This window comes from Rhinichthys klamathensis, unplaced genomic scaffold, assembly GCF_029890125.1.
Source record: "Rhinichthys klamathensis goyatoka isolate OS25496 unplaced genomic scaffold, OSU_Roscu_1.1 h1tg000303l_1, whole genome shotgun sequence".
NCBI classification, from domain to species: Eukaryota; Metazoa; Chordata; class Actinopteri; order Cypriniformes; family Leuciscidae; genus Rhinichthys; species Rhinichthys klamathensis.
In genome coordinates this window covers 738268-757849 of record NW_026606822.1, presented here as the reverse complement: position 1 = coordinate 757849, position 19582 = coordinate 738268, and the positions used below count along the sequence as shown (strand labels likewise).

The following is a 19582-nucleotide window of genomic DNA, read 5'->3' as shown; positions in this document are numbered from 1 at the left end:
AATTGTTAGAAAGAAACAGTATTGTATGTGTGAATGAACTGAGAATCAGTGTGTGTAGTTTAGCTCAGTGGTTTCCAACGCTGCACAAACACACCTGATTTAACTCGTTTGAAAAATCTCCAAGAACTAAAACTGGTGTCATTTAGGAGACATCTCTAGTAACCACTGCTTGAGCTGATAGTCTGATGATGTTCACCTGTTAGAGCTGCAGAAATCTAGACCCTTAAAAGCAAGCTAAACAATTTAATTTGAAAGTCAGAAGAGCAAATGAATCCCTGCAGTGTAATGTAGTGAAGCGTTGGCCTCTCAGAACAAAGCATGTGTGTGAGGGTGTGGTGAAATTCTCTGGTCAGTCATGGATAAATGAAACCGGATTCCGGCCATTGTTTTGGATTTGTATAGATGTGTCCACACAAGGGAATGAAGAGACAAAACAACTTATGAGAAATGTGAGTGAAATTATTACTACCACCTTAATTTAGCATTAGATACTATTGTATGTGATTGAGGTATACAATTATATCGGTGTCTGTCTGTATATATATACCGTAAAACTTCAAATAATAGCCGAGTCCCAAATAGACGCCTGTCTCTTTTACACGCCTGGGTGTGGCTACAGGTTTGGGTAAATAAAGGCCGGTCTCAAATAGAGGCCTCAGGCCAGGTCTGTTTTTTAGTTTCGGGTTGAATGTAATCTTCTAAAACCCGTCAAATCGTCCGCTTTTTGGCGGCCGCCAAAGCAAATTTTTGTCCCGCTAAAGCTTTTTTTGATCGATGAGTGATGTAGATAGAATGACTGCTGCGCTTGACAGGGCGCGTTACGAGCAGAGAGAGAGAGAGCCCCGGCCGCGCGCGCGCACTCTTACGTCTTCAAACAACACGAGCGCTGTTTTGCTCTCTCTCCCTCGCGCATATTAATCCAAATCAATTGACACGATAGTAATAGGTCGGAAGACCGCAGTTTCACGTGGAGCATTTTGAGATTTTTAGAGACTCTAGGGCGGCCTACACTCAATGAACAACATCTCAACACTAAATTATAAAGGGCTGTCTCATATAGACGCCTGTCTCAAATACAAGCCGGTGCAGTTCGACGCAATATTATCTGCCTGCAGTCCCGGAGGCTGCATTTTCAGGACCCCCATTCTAGGACCGCATTTCTAGGACCCTAGATTTTTTGTGACAGCGCCACCTACCGAGTCGAGAACCGCAGTCCCAGGAACGCATTTCCAGGACCCTAGTTTTGGAGAAACGAAAAAAGTGCCACCAAGGCAGTATTTCCACCCAGTTTTAACTACATTAGAGTTTTTTTTTAAGTTTTATTACACCCAAATACTACTTTCTTTATTGCAATTAAACCAGGTTCCTAGGAATGTTGAGAAATTGGGTCTAAGTAGCATACTATAATATAACTCAAGTAAAATAAACAAGGAATCATGTTATAGTCTTTTCAGTCACTAGATGGACCACATTTTCAAGTACAGAGGGAAGACAAGGATGACTCAGGGGGTAGATTGATTGTGTATTTTACAAAATAATATATAACACCTGAACTTGAACACACAAAATATTTTACAAAATAATATATAACAACTGAAATTGAACACACAAAATATTTTACAAAATAATATATAACAACTGAACTTGAACACACACAAAAACAAATTTGATCATGACGTGAACCACTTCAATGGATGGACAAACACATGGCAACATCATCACTGACTCCTAAGAGAGAGAAAGAGAAGTGAATTAAATAAGGAACATTTAGTTGAACATGTTCTACTCTCTAATTTTAAATTTCATATTTAAAAGATCTTAGTTACCACAGAGTAATGATAATGATAAAAATAATGATATCAATCTTCATACCAATTACTGTTCATAATACAATTATTGCATACTGTTCAAAGATTTGGAAAAAAATGATTTTGATGTTGTGGGAACAAAGGTTCTAGAAACACTCATGTCAATAAAGCCCATCTGAACTGAGAAAAAAATAATAGAGAGAGATGCAAGAAATCTGAATAGAAATAACATTATTGACATTGTTTTCCTGACCATAAGTACAATAGGCCTATACAGTAAATGACACAATCTAACACGTGGGATTTTAACAGTCAATTATTATAATGGCCTCTATGATATGTCTGACTATTAAAATGTCATATGTCTCAACCAACTTTATAAAACCATGTCAAAATGAAGAGACGTACACATAACATGTATTGTGGGTAACGTTAACAGGCTGACTGTGAGCACGTGACAGTGAAAACATTACGATTATTTTAACTGAATTAAAATGGAAAAACAATGAGTAAATATAGCTGCGAGCAGCGATTACGGGCCCAAGCCGGTGGCACCGCAACCCCGGTGCCTTTAGTAACCTAAAGGCACCGGAGTGGCGGTGCCGCCGGCTTTGGCCCTTCATCGCTGCTCGCAGCTATATTTATATATATATATATATATATATATATATATATATATATATAAACAAGCCGGTGGCACCGCCACCCTGGTGCCTTAAGGGTTACTGTGCATGACGGGTAATAACTTAACCCCGCTTTGACTGTTGAGAAGATGTGTGCTGTAGAGCTTGCATTGGTGTGGGCTCTGCAAAAGTGTGCATTGAGGGCACATATCATATGCGTGAGCAAACTTCTGAATCCTAAAATGAAAAATGAGACACCCTACGGTCTCATGGACTTAATGGACACATGAAATAAGTACACAAGATTGAAAGTTATATGAAGTGTGCCAAGACAGAATATTACTTGCCTGATCTGATTAGAAAAAATTGTTTGTGTGTGTGTGTGTGTGTGTGTGTGTGTGTGTGTGTGTGTGTGTGTGTGTGTGTGTGTGTGTGTGTGTGTGTGTGTGTGTGTGTGTGTGTGTGTGTGTGTGTGTGTGTGTGTGTGTGTGTGTGTGTGTGTGTGTGTGTGTGAGAGACGTGATTGAACAATGTAGACATAAAAACATACTCCGTCCTTTTGTTCATACAGGACATTATTCAAACTGCAAACTGTTTACTTATATTTGTGTACAATCGCAATAAAACACAACATTGTGCTTTTGTCAAACTGTAAACTACAAATGTCACCCAACCAAAATCTCTTACACACACACACGCACACACACACACACACACACACATACACGTAGTTTAAAAGCAAAAAAAAATCTTTTGGACATTCAGCATATTGCATTGGTTTTCATTTCTTGTTCTCGAACAGAGCCCTAATCTGTTTATTTTTTCAGTTACACGTTCTACATTGATTAAAAAAGAAAAATCAAATGTGTTTTTATTATATACAGAAATAAATAATCTATCATTCAGATGAGAATAAAGTTAGTGTTAGTTTAAATGTTAAGGAAAACAAATATATGATCTGATATATAGCACATTCATTTAAAATTCATTCAGGTTCAATTACCAAACATACAAATCTTAATGTAATTTAAAGCAAACAATACATTTAAAATATATGGGTTGTATGCCTATTTTTTTATATAAAAAGATATATATCCAAAAAGACAAGGCCTAAACTTTAACAAGGGTTAAACAATCACTGTAACAGACACAATCACACACACACACACACACACACACACACACACACACACACAAACACAGAAGTCAAATCACTTACATTTTAGATGCAATATTGACTTTTTTCTGTTTCAGCAGCGAAAATAGTTAAACAAAGATCACAGCAGAACCATCGCGCATCTCACAGCAACGCGTTCTCATTACTGAATGATTCAGCATTTTGAACGAATTGGTTGACTCAAAGATTCAATGACCAATCCATAATCTGTCTCATTCATGAATGACTCAACCGTTCGAACGAATTGTTTGAACGAATGAATCAATGACTCGCTCATTAAGACGGTCGCCTGGCGACACCTAATGACGGTTTAGTGTTATGTTTAAAAGTATCATTCTTCCCAACGATTTTTAATTGACTTATATTTAAAACAATCTCAAAACATTATTTAATGCATTGTTATTTTTCAGTGTAAACGATTTAATTTGATCAGCCCTACCTAGGGTAAAAGCCATATAGTGTCTTATCATTCTAAATAATTGAATTTATTGATCAAATTTACAAATTAAAAATGAAAGATGAAGCATACATTTAATAAGACTGGACCGGGGTGCCCTGCATATATTACAATTTGCAGATTTAAATATACCATTGCCCCCCACCGTCAATTTGATGTGTGTGTTTGTGTGTGTGTGTGTGTGTGTGTGTGTGTGTGTTTAATAAAATCATTTAGTCACTACAATTAAAACCTGAACGGGTTTGCTTACTAAATTGTGAGCTGAACGAAAGTTGCAGCAAAGATCAGCAACCGGAGTCAAATTTCATTAATCACGAGTTGAGAGTGAGTGTCTCTCTCTGCTGTGTTATGCTGCATCACACGGGCATTCATAACGCTGCGCGTCCATGACGATGAGCGAGCAGAACAGAGTGAACGTTTTTTAGTTCATTCCTACTTCCATAGGAATTCCCTCGAGCGCTCTGCACGCGCCACCATTATCAATGTCCGTGTGGACGTCCGCGATCGAACAGTGGAAACATTGGCTACTCCGTCATTTTATTCAAGAAGATCATTCAAACTGCAAAGTGTTTACTTATTTTTGGATACTCGCAATCAAACACAACATTGTGATTTTGTAAAATACATTCAAGAAATCCGCCCCCGAAATGGGGCTTCTTTTAAAATGAAACGAAAATGCTCACGGCTGCACGTCTTGTGGAGACGTCCGTTACTTCCGCTTTCAAGTTAGCGACTTTAAAGCCCCCAGCGGAGTCACGGTGGGAAAATATTCCCATAGTAGCATCCCTACAATTTAATACAATTGGCCTACCTGATTTTGAACACAAGAGGGCAGTAAAGCACTGTGAATGATTTTTATTTTTTTATTTTTTTGGCTAAACAACCATTCTGGCTGTTTTTAAACTTAAACATAAATCTTAAATTGAAAAAAAGGAATACAATGGGTTTAGTTCTAATATTAGTATAATTTTATAGAAAAATAAATGGTGTATAATTACATTTTAGAAAGATATGAAACATTTCCTGATTCTCTTTTTGACATAATCCCTCGCCATAGCAAAACCGTTTGAGATATTCAATATCCGTTCACAATTTAGCATCTTTAATGTATTTTCATCAAGTTGAAAAAGTTTTGTAACTGTAGATGAAAGTAACCCCCCCCCCCCCCCCACCCACTTTTGTCACAAAAGGTGGCGCTACTGAGCCCCTGCACCACGCCCGTTTCTGAAACTTTGCACATGTCTACTGGCTAATAAATGTGATCTGTCTGTCGAGTTTCATGCAATTTTAAGCAATTTCAGGCATGCTAAGAGTCTCAAAAGCATCCAAAAAGAATATTAAAGTTTGATGCGTTGCCATGGCAACAGTATCTAAGATATCAATAATCCTTTCACAGGTCTACATCTGGCGAGTGTCTACATTATACACATCAAGTTTGAAGCAAATCGGGTAAAAATAAGAGGGTGATTTCAAAGCATTTTGAAAGTGACACACTTCCTGCTGCCAGTTGGTGGCGCTATAACTTTGACTCACAATAGTCACATCCATGTGATCGGCTTCTTACAGCGAACACACTGTTGAAGTTTCATCAAGATCAGTTAATGTATGCAGAAGTTATAACACACTTCCTGTTTCCATTATTCGCCATAAATTTGTTTCCTCGTCACGGCCAAACCGTTCGAGATATCAGAAATCCCCTGGCAATTTTTCATCCTCAATGTCTTGACATCATGCTGACCGAGTTTCGTTGCGATTGGTTGAATTCTCTAGGAGGAGTATATCGAATTCCAGGGGCATACGCTTCCAAACAAACCATAATAGCCGACTTCCTGTTGGGCTGGGGTAAAAAGTAAAAGTACAAAGGATATATGAACCGATGAGATCTATATGTGTACCGAGTTTCATATTATTACATGGAAGCGTGTTTGATTTATGGACCAAGTTTTCGGACCCCGTTCCGGGGGGGCGCTGTCGAGCCCCCCTGCCACGCCCGGGTACCAGCTTCAGCCCGGCCCTGATGGCCGCGGGTTCTGACCAGTGTGCAAAGTTTCAAGAGTTTTCGTGCACGTTAAGAGCCCCAAAAGTGCCCGAATAGTCGATAAAATAATAATAATAATAATAATAATAATAATAATCCTAAGGAAAACAATAGGGCCTTCGCCTTTTCAAGGCTTGGGCCCTAATTAACGAGCTTTCAGAACGAACATGCTACAGTTTATTGTGCTGTAAATAAGTCAGGCTTATCATGCAACAGCTCCGTTAAATGAACGTGCTAACAATTCATTTTCCAGCATTAGAGGCTAATATATGATGGCTATGCATTCAAGACTGTTTAGCAAATCACCAGCACGTTGGCAACGTTAACTTTCCAATGAAATGCATCACAATTGTTTTTAAAATTAAACAAATAAAAATTGATTCGCATTTGATACTCACACTCTGAATGTCATCCATTTTCGCTGGTCCTCTAATTCGGTAGGTGGCGTTGTCACTAAAAACCTAGGGTCCTAGAAATGCGGTCCTAGAAGTGGGGTCCTGAAAATGCAGCCTCCGGGACTGCAGGCAGATGCTACTCGTTCGACGATTTGGGAAAATAAAAGCCCGGCCTATTATTTGAAGTTTTACGGTATACACACACACCCACGCACAGTAGTGGCCAAAAGTGAAGATGTCTGGCCTGCGCATCTTCACCCTTTAATTAAATATGATTAAAGGTTTGCTCATTTGCGTAGTTGTGCTTGGAGTCAATTATTTTATTTGTGATAATGCAATGAAACCTGACAAATTGAGCAGACATAATTTTTGGCCAGGCTGTCATGTAAAGAAATTATGAACATGCAAAAACAGGAGAAAACCAATGAAATGTTAATAACTGATTATGTTGTAGTCAACGTATGCCTTTTCCTCTGAGCTTTTTATTGTCTATGATATATACATACAGTATAGGCTATATATATTTGTTTGCATAGTAAAATAAAACCTGTAGCTCTAGAATATTTCCCTTATATTTTGATAATTTTATCAAACTTGCAGTATCATAAAAACAAAAAAGTGCATTGCAGGTAGAATTTGAAGTCAAATTAAATTTGATCTAGGTCTAAAGTATGTTGCTGAATTGCCTGTGTATAAAACCATGCAAATGATTTGACTGATGTTTAGCCATGAATAATGAAACGAAGCATGGACAGATCAGTGCAGTACGACACATGCAGATGTGCATGAAAATGTCTCGTGTGTGCAACTCTTGAAATCATGCATTAATATCTGCATTCACACCATATTGTGTACCATCTCAAATTTATTTAAAAAAAAACATTTTTCTTACAAAATAATATCAAATAATGTTAGAGAAACTTAATGTAAACTTTGCCAAATTAACATCAGAGCTCTATTAAGCTTGATGAGAAATGTAGAAGGATGCCAAAATCAAATAATAATAAATCAAATAAAACGAATATGCACATATTTATACCTTCAAGGAGTTTTAAGTAAGCATTCGAGAACTGCATCATCAAGCACATATATACACATAGGACAAGAGTGTGACCTTCAAGAGCACTTTGGTTTGAAAACCCAAAACCTGAGTTTGCCTCCACACCTCCCCCGTCCCGCAGAGGAGACGTACACCATCTGACATTTCTAGTACCCAAGTGTACTCGTCACCAGGGCGGAAAATAAAGGTCTCAGAGTGCAATCCCAACTGCTGCTCCAAGCAAACAGTATTGATCCATAAGGACATACCAAAACAATCAAATATTACAAGCTTCTCAAGAGGTATATGGTTCTACGATGACGTGAATAAACATTACAAAACACAATACTGAGAATAAAACAAATGTAAAAGGCAGAGCAAAACATCACTAATGCTGCTTTATAGTAATTCTAGCTAAGCATGACACTTTTTGTCCTTCATTCGGCTTTATAAATCATATTTACTGTTACACATAACTTAAAGGGATAGTTCACCCAAAAATGAAGATTCTGTCATCATTTACTCAAGTTGTTCCAAACCTGTATGAGTTTCTTTCTTCAAAATCTCTTCTTTTTTTTCATACAGGTTTGGAACAACTTGAGGATGAGTGAATGATGACAGAATTGTCATTTTTGGGTGAACTATCCCTTTAAGCCTGGCCTTCCAGCATAAAGAAAAATAAATAAATCACAACAGTTAATTCAAAACTGCATTAAAAAAAACTAAAATCTCCTATCAGCACTTGCCTGAAAATGAATGTTGGAGGAATGCAAACTGAATATGTTTTTAAGAGGGCGAACAATCTTCATTCTGATATCAGTCGAACGTGAGCGCTTTTTGGTATTTGTACATTAGGAAGCTGTCTGATTCTTTCTCTAGTCCAGTGCATTTGAGCTTTAAATTTTTTTTTTTGCATAACGTAAACCAAGAGCGAATGATCTCCGAATCTCTTCGGCTCTCAGAAGAGTAAAGGTTCTCCGTGAACCCTGAAGCGATACACACAGGTGTATTCCAGGTGACCCCAGTTGCTTAAGACTCTCAGCTCTGCCATGTTGTAGTTGTCTGAGGCTTCCTACAGGCCACAAAACAGGAACAACTTTAGGATGAATTCACAAAAACGTATCTAGGTCTCACTCTAAGCCTATCACAGAATGACTATTTTTGACTCACCGGAAGCTTGAAAGTCTGAATGGGTTCTCCGTCCTGGTCGTACATGAATGTCCCGAGCAACTTTCCGTCTTCAGTCTCATTAGACATACCCTGAACACAGGACAGGCAAGGAATCTCAATGCTGTTGTTTTATCACTGTTATGAAGAAGAAGAAAAACGTTGGAATATCAACTCACGTAGACGGCGAAATCCTTAGGCGCGCTGTCGATGCGTCCCGTTGGCGAGAGCTCTTTGGGAAGGTGTTCGAGTGTGACGTGGGTGATTCTCACTGGGTAAGATAGTGCGATCACCAGGAAACCCTGGGAGCCTCGGAATGCCCAACACTTCCCGGGATACAGCTCCGGCTACAATACACACACACACACAGACAGTCAAATGTGTTGAACTGAAGGTGGCCAGTGTTTGTGTGATTTGAGAGTGTGTGGGTTACCTGTATAACAGTACGAGGGCTTTCTGAATGATACCAGAGAGGAATGCCGAATAAACTCAGACACGCAGATCGGGTCTTATATGTCTCAGAGCAACGAGTGTTTAACACACTGGCACCTACACAAACACACACAGTGAGACTTGTGCAGTACGGAACAGTAAAGATTTTTGAATGTTTATGGAAGAACTATGCTCACGAAGGCTGCATTTGTTTAATCAAAAATACAGTAAAAACTATAATGTTGTGAATTATTATTACAATTTAACTGAATAACTGGCAATGCTGAATTTTCCGCATCATTACTCTAATCTTCAGTGTCACATGATCCTCCAGAAATCATTCTAATATGCTGATTTGCTGCTCAAGAAACATTGATCATTATTTATCACTGTTGAAAACAGTTGTGCTGCTTAATATTTGTGGAAACTATTTTTCAGGATTCTTTGATGAATAGAAAGTTTAAAAGAACAGCATTTATATATAAAAGTATGATGTATATAAAAGTAAATAATTTTTTTATTATACATACAAATTAGAAGGTTCTGGAAATGTAGCTTTGCCGGCACAGAAAATGACATTTTGAAATATATTAAAGTAGAAAAGTTATTTTCAATTTTGACAATACTTCACAATATTGCTGTTTTTTTTTTATCTAATGCAGCCTTGGTGATCTTAAGAGACTTCTTTCATAAACATTAAACCCAACAGCAGTGTTTGGGCAGTAGCGTATGTATATTTGTATACAGTTGATACACCAGAATAATACTGTGTTTTACCGCTAAGAGGCGCTACAATCACAGACTTCGAAAAGTGTCCGTTTATACTCCGTGTTATTTTAATTTGTTTGTAGGCCTAGATTTATGAACTGAAACATAACAATGAAATAAATTAAAATAAATGATCGAAGACTTGCTAACCGATATTAGTCGGCAGCATTTGTTTTAGGATTAATTAAGAATCAAATAGGCTTACAGTAGGTTATTATGATTAGCATAATTTTCTTTAATAAATAATGAAAACATTTCAACATAAACAATTATATTGTATAATATAATTATTATACAAATGTAAATTCAGTCATTCTGTTGGATAATATTTGTTCCTTAGTGTAAAATGGAAATGCATGGTCAAAACTATATGGTGTAATAGAGTTTTAGAACTAGACAAATCTCTCTCCATTAATAATAATAAAAAAATTACAGTAGCCCATGTTTATTTGGGATTTGAACCTGTGTTATCTAAATTATTGAAACCTACGTTATACCACTCGACCACGAATTTACCAGAAAGGCCAGAAGTTCGGTTGACCAGCAGTGTGTGTTCGCTCACACGAGAGAGAAGCGCTCTTCATTCGTCTCATAGTAAAAATAATCAGCGTATTGCACCTCATTTATTTTCACTGACTGCGAGATATGCCTATAATGGTGTTTTGGTGTATTTTTGTGTTTGTTTGTTTATCGCGCTGCTCCCCCGAGGAATAGGCTTCTGTTGCCCACCGACGTCTACAATATGAAGTATAGGCTATATTGTTGTAGTCTCTATTTTTAACTTTTGATTCTTTTTTTCTGTTCTAAAAGTTTGTTCTATTCTGTTTAAAATGTACTTTTACATATTTAATTTCTGCTTTCGTTAAATGTAACCAATTATGTTGTAGCCTAATATGCATATTTTTAAAAAAAAAACTTGTATTTCTTTTGTTCTAAAAGGTTTTTCTATTCTGTTTTGTTTGTTTATTTATTTATTTATTTACATGTCTCATTCTTGTTGAAATAATGAAAAGTTTTTTTACAATACCTTTTTTTTATAAACGATAGCCTACAAACAGAGATATATTATAGTTCACTGTTCGTTCAAATAATAGTCTATATTTATGTATCGTTTGTTTAAACAACATTAACCGCATTCTCTTTATTTATTTAATAATAAAATGATTACTTTATAACACGCAGTTTCAACTCCACCAAATCTTAGGTTGTTTCATTATTGTACAGCGAATGTCAATAGCTCTTTTTTATTTTTCATGTTTGTTGTAGGCTTATTTGGAAATTACCATATTTGTAGTATTTCATCCTTACTGTTCATTGGCATTAGCCCCACTTAAGTTTCAAAATGCGGCAATTGCTGATGTTTTGCAAAATGTCCCTTTGCGCCACATGGCGGCCATTTCGCGAATGACTTTGAAATGCGACTTATAGGCATTCAGGTTGACTACCTACTGTATATTTATGTATATATATATATCAAAAAAAGTATCATTTGAAAGTATAATATAGTCAATGAACAAGTTTTCATGCAGGAGATTTGTACCTGAAGATTCCAAGGCATAGTCCGCCAATCCAATCCCATCTGCCCTGTACAGACCAATTGCCCTCTGGACGATTTCTTTCACATCCTGTTATGCATTAAAAAAACACCCATTAAAACTTCAGACTGCCCTAAAAATGTCTGAATTTGTTCTCTCTCCGACACACACTTTTATCGTGGCGGCTCCGGCTCCTTCCTGGTGCAGCGTCTCTCCCACAGTCCTCCAGACATCTCTGCCGCTCTCTTTCTCATGCACTAGTTTATCTAGTATGCGTTTCTCCAGATCCTCTAGCGCCCTCTGCAGCTCAGGACGGAGCACTATAGTTGAGTCCAGTGAGCTTGGATCTTTCAGGTGTGTTATTAGCCAATCGGATAGCTCTGCTCTCAGCTGCAAAAGAAAGGACATGAAGGAATAATTGATTATTAAGTAATTGCACTTTGCAACCCCTTCACAGGCAAATCTCAGCGCTGAATTTAAAAGAGCTAAAAGCGTGTGTCCTTACGTTGGTGTTGAGAGTGTCATGTGCATCAACTCTTTCCTTGAGAAGGTATTGAGCAGACTGAAGACTTGAGAGACTGGACTTCAGCTCAGAAATCTGCTGCCCACGCTCAGACTCAACACTAGGGAACATTCAACATGTGCCATACATCACTGGATCAAATAATAATGATGCAACATGCACAAGACTAAACATAAAAAAGTCTAGAAAAACACTAACTTCATCATCTGCTTATTCATAGACCTCAAATCGGTTTGCAGCATCTAGGAGACAACACACAAAAACACAAATTAGGTGGAGGACATCATTTCCTGTTTTGTGCTTTGTTGCTATGACAGAAGAAACAGACGAGGTGGAAAGGAAGATGGATGACGTTTTACAGCGAGTGGAGATGATATAGTTGCTAATATACAGAAGAAAGGTTTCGTTTCCTCACCTCAGATTTGACCTTCTGTTTTGCGCTCTCCATCTTCAGTAGTTCGATGTCTCTCTGAGATAACAGATAATAAAATAGAAAGAAATTAGGACAGATCTTTTGTTTTTCCTTCATTTCTGTCACCTGATGCAGTTTGGGTTTCTTATCTATATTTTTTGTCTCGTCTAATATTATTAATTGAATGTGCTGGATGTTTTCTGCTGGGCTGCTTTATAGCTGAACTCATATACAGTAGCTGAACTGAATTCATTTCATAAATGATGAACTTTACAGTTATTGAACTGAACTGACTTGAGCTGAATAATGGTTAGGGTTACTATTGTCTCTTTTAAAGCTGCTTTACAGCAGAATGGAATTCTGTTTGCATCTCTGTAAAGCTGCTTTCAAACAATCTGTATTGTATAAAGCGCTATATAAATAAAGGTGACTTGACACTTTCTTTTTAACAGACACCAACATAAATGATTGTGATTAGAGTTTAATTACCATCAGGTTTCCCTCCCTTTCGTGCAAGCTGGCGATCTCATCCTTCAAGTTAGACAGGCTGGCATGTTGGAGTTGGTCCTAAAAGAGCAAAAATTGCATTTACTAAAAATAATAATACATTTAAAAGAAACATGCAATAACTGAGCATTGTTCTACTCACATCAAAAGCTGCTTTCATAGGTCCGTCTGTGTGTCTGACAGATGAAGTCCTGGAAACAACCACATGAGATGGAGAACGAGAAGCAAACGGGAACCAGTACCATATTCCTGCAAAAGGGTAAATGCTAATTAACGTTTCTTGATAACTCTATGAGAAATTATCAGGCATGAACACATGCATAAGTATTTTTTACAGCTACATGTACACAGTCTTGAAGGTTCTCGTGTTATCTTGAAATATCTAAGTTTCATTTTTGATATTTTAGAAGAGTGTCCATCAGCTGTCTCACCAAAAATGAGAAAGATGAGAAGGAGAACCAGTAGGATAGCCTTTCTCATATCTGCTGTGCATCTACAGAGAAAGAGAGGATCGGTGATCATGTGGAAAAATAAATGTTCTTAAATGTTTATTTGTAGTATTTTAAAAAAAAATTAGCGAGCCATTAAAGGGATACTCCACCAGTTTTTATTATTAAACTATGTTATTCCCTTAACTAAGACGAGTTGATACATACCTCTCTCGTCTCAGTGCGTGCACTATATCGCTCTGTATTGCCGCAAAACTATGTTAGCACTTAGCTTAGCCCATGCATTAAATATGGGCCAAGCAGAGAAGCGACCAAACACTTCCACGTTTTCCCTATGTAAACACAGTTACTCGAGTAGTGTAACTTGACCTGGGCTGGTGACACAAAATAAACCGTTGCGCTTTTCTAAGCGTTTAAAATTGATGACTATATTGTATGGCGGAATACCATAACAATTGCTTTTGAGCACTTCGACTTGGCGCAATAATATCTTCACTCGTGAAAAGATTACCGGCTCCCGCTTCCTCTCCCCCTCCCTCTGACATTTCCGTCAATACAACGTGACATGCGCCGGTAGTAGTAGTTCGAGCGGAGTTGACGAAGTAACAGGTTGTTGGAAGCTAGTTTGTGTACAATAATGGTTAAAGCGTGCATCGTAAAGGGTTGTGAAAATAAGGAGAATGTACATAGTGCTGTCATTTTTCACCGAATTCCAACACACCACATACAGCGGAGAGCTTGGTTAGCTGCTTTGAACAAGAATCCCAAAACACCATTGATGACTCTGAAGAAGTGGCGTGTTTGCTCCGAACATTTCACAAAGAAGGACTATACCTGCACAGGAACACGCCTAAAGGATGAGGCTACACCAACAATATTCAGATCACTTACAGAAAGCCCGTGGTCTTTCGCCAGCTCCGGTCTGTTCTGGATCATATCTTTCTTGCCTCTCACGGTCCACAAGAGCTAATTCCTCCTCTGTGTACTCGGGTTCAAACAGATATGGCTCTGGGTCTTCTAAAAGAAGTCATAATCATCTACAAAGTCGGCCATTGCAAATGATCTGCAGTTTGCTAATAGCACAGGTAGTAAAAGTCACGTTGGTAGTATTGACGGAAATGTCAGCAGCTGGATGCTATTGGAGGGAGGGGGAGAGGAAGCGGGAGCCGGTAATCTTTTCACGAGTGAAGATATTATTGCGCCAAGTCGAAGTGCTCAAAAGCACTTGTTATGGTATTCCGCCATACAATATAGTCATCAATTTTAAACGCTTAGAAAAGCGCAACGGTTTATTTTGTGTCACCAGCCCAGGTCAAGTTACACTACTCGAGTAACTGTGTTTACATAGGGAAAACGTGGAAGTGTTTGGTCGCTTCTCTGCTTGGCCCATATTTAATGCACTGGGCTAAGCTAAGTGCTAACATAGTTTTGCGGCAATACAGAGCGATATAGTGCACGCACTGAGACGAGAGAGGTATGTATCAACTCGTCTTAGTTAAGGGAATAACATAGTTTAATAATAAAAACTGGTGGAGTATCCCTTTAAAACGTTTTAGAGCTGAGCGTACCTAGAAACAAATTCATTAACTTCATTCATTTATGTTTTTAAACATTTCCAAGACTTTTCCAGGCCTGGAAATCCCAGGAAAGTAACAGTGAGTTATTGCATAACTATCATACATGTTCTTAAGGTCACATATTTAATGTAATAATGACACACACACACAGAGCACTGTACCTGCTGAGCAGAAACACATTGATCAGAGAAAGTCGTGAGGTGAGGCTGTACCACGCAGTGCCCAGCCACCAGTAGAGCATAACCAGAGCCTGAGCTGCAACACACACACACACAAACATGAGCGCATGACTACTGCAGGAGAAAAAGACTGATTGTTCATGTTAGAGGGTTTAAACATGCAATACCTGGAGAGTGAAACACGTCACGAATGCCAAAGCCTGGTTCAGCTACAGACGGGGTTAAACCTAGAGAAAAGGAAAAATAAGTTGTCAAAATTTCTACAACGCTCTTTGCTTGACAATTCAAAAAAGGACCAGCACGCCCATTCGCCCAACCTACCAGACAATTTTTTTTTTTCATTTATAAAATTAGCAATCTACACTTACTAGGGCTTGATTTTATGGGTTGTTCATAATGCTCCTCAGCAGAGGAATATCCAGAGGAGAATCCAGCAACAGGCATGCCTGAAACCCAGAGACCGTAAAAAAAATGTTGTATCTTACTCATATATAAAATATTACATACTCCTTATATTAAATATCATAATTTTTTATTAATATTAGATTATTCATAGTAAATTAAAATACATGTTAGTAGATTTTACATGTATTCATTTACATATACTGTAAATATATATATATATAAAACCAAAATTATTAGAACGGTAAGATTTTTTTTATGTTTTAAAGAAGTCTCTTCTGCTCACCAAGGCTTCATTTATTTGATCCAAAATACAGGAAAACAGTAATATTGTGAAATAATTTTATAATTTAAAATAACTGTTTTCTAGTTGAATATATTTTAAAATGCTATTTATTTCTGTGTTGGTAAAGCTGAATTTTCAGCATCATTTCTCCAGTCTTCAGTGTCACATGATGATCCTTCAGATATCATTCTAATATGATGATTTGATGCTCAAGAAACATATTATTATCAATGTTGAAAACAGTTGTGTACAATTTTTTTTCAGGATTATTTGATTAATTGAAAGATCAAAAGAACAGCATTTATCTGAAATAGAAAGCTTTTGTAACATTATCACTACCGGTCAAAAGTTTGGGGTCAGTAAGAGTTTTGTTGTTGTTGTTGTTTTTTTTGGAAAGAAATTAATAATTTTATTCAGCAAGGATGCATTAAATTGATCAAAAGTGACAGTATAGACATTTATTATGTTGCAAAAGCTTTCTATTAATCTCTCTGCTTAATATCTGCTAACTCTTTATTGTGATGATCCAACCGACATTCTACTGACTATGAGTATCTTTGCAAGTACATCAACTTATTTTAACCCGAACCCTATCAGTCTACTAATACTCTAATAACACTCTAATAAGAGCTAGTAGACATGTAGGTGCAACGTTACATAGTCAACAGAATGTGTTAAAGGGACCGTCAAAATAAAGTGAAACCTATATATATATATATACACACACACACGCAATCGCACATTAAGCGAGCATGCATGAGCTTCTGTTTGACACACACACACACACACACACACACACACATATATATATATATAATATATACACACTTTTTTTGCATATTCTGTGTAGAAACTAACCATTCTTATTTTCAGTGGCAGTGAGGTCACTGCGTTGCCCGGTCTGTATCTGAGTCACGCTGCTCGCGCGACTGGAGTTACGGGATACACTGCCTGTGCTCTTGCGACCGGTCCTCTTCTTGAAGATCCTGCAGGAAAGCATCTGTCTCAGGTTCACTGCCATTGATGCACATGCAAACTATGTATCTGATGTACTGAGAGCTCCAGCACATAAAAACACACCTGGTTGGGCTCTCTTTGTAAGAGACGTGGCCAGTGGTTTCAGTGGAGCTGGTGCTGGCAGCATCATCATCAGGAAAGGTCGTCCCTTTGGAACCTAACCTTGTGCTTCGCCTTGACATCACTGTAGAACACATATAGATTGTGTAAAAAGTGCTTTAACTTAAAAGTGTTTATTGATAACTCAAACATCACTATGAGTTGTAGTACTCCTGCTCATATTTAGGTCCCTATAGTTCCTCCCTTTGCATTAAATGTTCCCTCTTTATTATTACATTTACTCATTAGCAAACACCTCACTGACTCAAGAGAAAACAATAATACACTGTGAATCAGATGACCAAAATAAAAAACATCACAATAAACGTGACATTTAATATTCCACAGCTTCTCGCAGTCTGATACTGATCTTTGCGTAATTCCTAATCTCAAACGGCAGGCTCATCTCGTGCAGGGTGACGGAGCTTTTAGCAGGAGATTACCTGAAGGAGAGCACGTGGAGCAAACCACAGACCTCCACTTCCCCTTTAGTCAGTTATATTAAGTCCCTTTAGTTAGATAATTGTGGTTAGTCTCAACAACAGATGGCATTTTACAATTTAATTAGCTAGGAATCCAGTTCTGTGCGAATGGAGAAATACAAACACTCACTCGGTCGCCTATTCTTTTAAGCATAAGCATTTATGATTTGTATAGAAAGCACCTATTCTTTTTCCCCCTACAAATCCTTAATCCTGATTCAACTAATAATCTCAAGAAGCATTAAAAACATGCCTGCACACTTACAAACTACACAATGGACAATGTTGGAGGATAACACAAAGGTGAGACAAGATGCAAAGTACTGTATAACCAAGTTTATACGGCTATCCAGATATATTAGTATCTGCCAGAACCTATACATTTCAATAGAGAAATAGGTGCTTTTAGTCAGGCAAAATAGAAATGATTCATTAGAGCTTAAGTAAATAGCTCTTCAGGCTGTTTGATGCAACACGTCCAGTGCTTTAAAACTAAATCCTTGTCTTTAGCTAATAATCCCTCCAATGGCTATTTTTAAACTGACAGTGTTGTTTAACAGCTCTGCTGCCTTCATTGAGTTCATCAATCTCTCATTTGTTTTTGTTTTATAACACATGATTAACATGTTTTTTTTTTTTTTTGTAATCTGTTGGACCTGTGAATCTTTTTTCACTCTCCTCTCTTCATCCAATACATGCAATTTCTTTGAAAAAACAACTTACGTATAAATATATATAATAGGTTAAAGGTAAAAGTAAAGTATTTTATTTTTTAATACAGACATTTTGGCGAATAATCATTTTTACGTTATGGCCAACAACAAATAGTAGCCTATATAATATTATAATATTATACACATATATACATATATATTAACATGAGTATCAATGCAAATACAAACAATCCGTTATAGCCTATACTGTGGTAAAGAAGCAAAGTAAGTTTCCATTCCTACTTTGCAAAAGTTTGGCGGTTCTCTTGATATTAGCGCCAATTTTAACCACAAAGGAAGGTTTCTTCGTTAAACGGGGTCATTCTGTTTCACTTCCTTGACGTGGATGCAAATTAAATGTTTTCTGGGACGGAATAGCATAGTTCTTTGATGCATAATTATAAACAGACTTCCCAAATGAGAATACAACTACACATTACGTTGCTATACAGCTTTGCATGAAAATACGTGTATTTAGTTGTAGCACTATTTGTAGTAACATACATATATTTGTAGCACGTGTAATTAGTTTGTAGCACATTTCTTTGAAATGCTCCATCAGCATCATTTCTACAGCTCGTGTGCCATGACTAGCCCCATAAGCACGCAACTAGACGATGCTTTGGAAAATGTAAGCTAGCGTTCAGTTCAAACACACTCGTGGTCGTCTCACCTTATCAGTGGGTCTCCAGGAAGACATGCAGCCTGTCAAAAACTGTCAAAGTGCGAACCGCTCATCCGAAACGGCTCCGCAATAACGGAATAGCGAAAGATACGTCGTATACTCGGAATATATGGTATATTCGCTTCAACTATTTGGCTTATAACGGTTTCGAAAGCGATACGACAAGATGCTGTGAGGACGGAAGAGCTCTTCTTATCAGGAAGGGTCTTTTGACAGTTGTCAGCGCGGCGGCTCCACCTCTCGATGTCGTTTCGGGTTGTTTATAGAAAGATGAGGTAGACAGTCAGCGACGGCTACTGTGTTACTGTCCTGCCACTGTGCGCCGCCTTTCGGTGGACTTACGTTACGTTAGTTACGCAGGAAATAAAACGTCGAACGAGAGCTCTAGTGTTTCTCTAGTGCTTCTTATACTGTCTATGGTTTCACACCCATAATACGCACAAACAATTCCCAACATATTCATTTTACATAAATTCTTTGTTTGTTCAAATTGCTGGTTTAATTACTTTTATGTTGGAGTCAAACTTACCTTTACACGAGCAAGTGACTTTGCGCAACCGCAGCAGAACGGTTTACGTGCGAAAATTCAGAAATAAATAATAAACGTCACTTTATATCTCGGTAGTTAGATAAACAAACTGTATTAACCCTTCTGTCGCACTGATTAAAATAAAACACTGATCAAATTAAATAAATTGATTAAAATAAATTAAATAAATAAATAATTAATCTACAGTAGGCTACAGCGCATGCATATGTGAGTATACATAGGCTATATATATATATATATATATATATATATATATATATAT

The 19582-nt window shown here is 37.4% G+C and overlaps 2 protein-coding genes across 2 annotated transcripts in view; one reads left to right on the top strand and one right to left on the bottom strand.

The window, feature by feature from the left end:
* Positions 1 to 8081, top strand: part of ppm1j (protein phosphatase, Mg2+/Mn2+ dependent, 1J) — a 223099-nt gene extending 215018 nt beyond the window's left edge. The window contains exon 11 of the mRNA XM_056270618.1: positions 8066 to 8081. The gene's annotated coding sequence lies outside the window, so the exon portion shown is untranslated. The remainder of the gene's footprint in view (positions 1 to 8065) is intronic.
* On the bottom strand, positions 7749 to 19080 carry sun2 (Sad1 and UNC84 domain containing 2). Its single transcript, XM_056270423.1, has 19 exons — positions 18759 to 19080; positions 16855 to 16975; positions 16633 to 16760; positions 15455 to 15532; positions 15254 to 15313; positions 15069 to 15162; positions 13313 to 13374; positions 13024 to 13130; positions 12864 to 12941; positions 12378 to 12431; positions 12161 to 12204; positions 11945 to 12062; positions 11611 to 11829; positions 11445 to 11529; positions 9138 to 9253; positions 8884 to 9051; positions 8708 to 8797; positions 8507 to 8609; positions 7749 to 7756 (listed from the first exon to the last, which is right to left on the bottom strand). The coding sequence occupies exons 2-19, from the start codon at positions 16971 to 16973 to the stop codon at positions 7749 to 7751; spliced, it is 1731 nt and encodes a 576-aa protein (XP_056126398.1). The 5' UTR covers positions 16974 to 16975; positions 18759 to 19080.
* Between the last annotated feature and the right edge of the window lie 502 nt (positions 19081 to 19582).

Coding starts and splice junctions, on each gene's coding strand:
- sun2 (XM_056270423.1), bottom strand. CDS start 16,973: ATGTCAAGGCGAAGCACAAGGTTAGGTTCCAAAGGGACGACCTTTCCT. Junction 16,761..16,854: donor TACAAAGAGAGCCCAACCAG/GTGTGTTTTTAT, acceptor GCTTTCCTGCAG/GATCTTCAAGAAGAGGACCG. Junction 15,314..15,454: donor ACCCATAAAATCAAGCCCTA/GTAAGTGTAGAT, acceptor CCTTTTCTCTAG/GTTTAACCCCGTCTGTAGCT.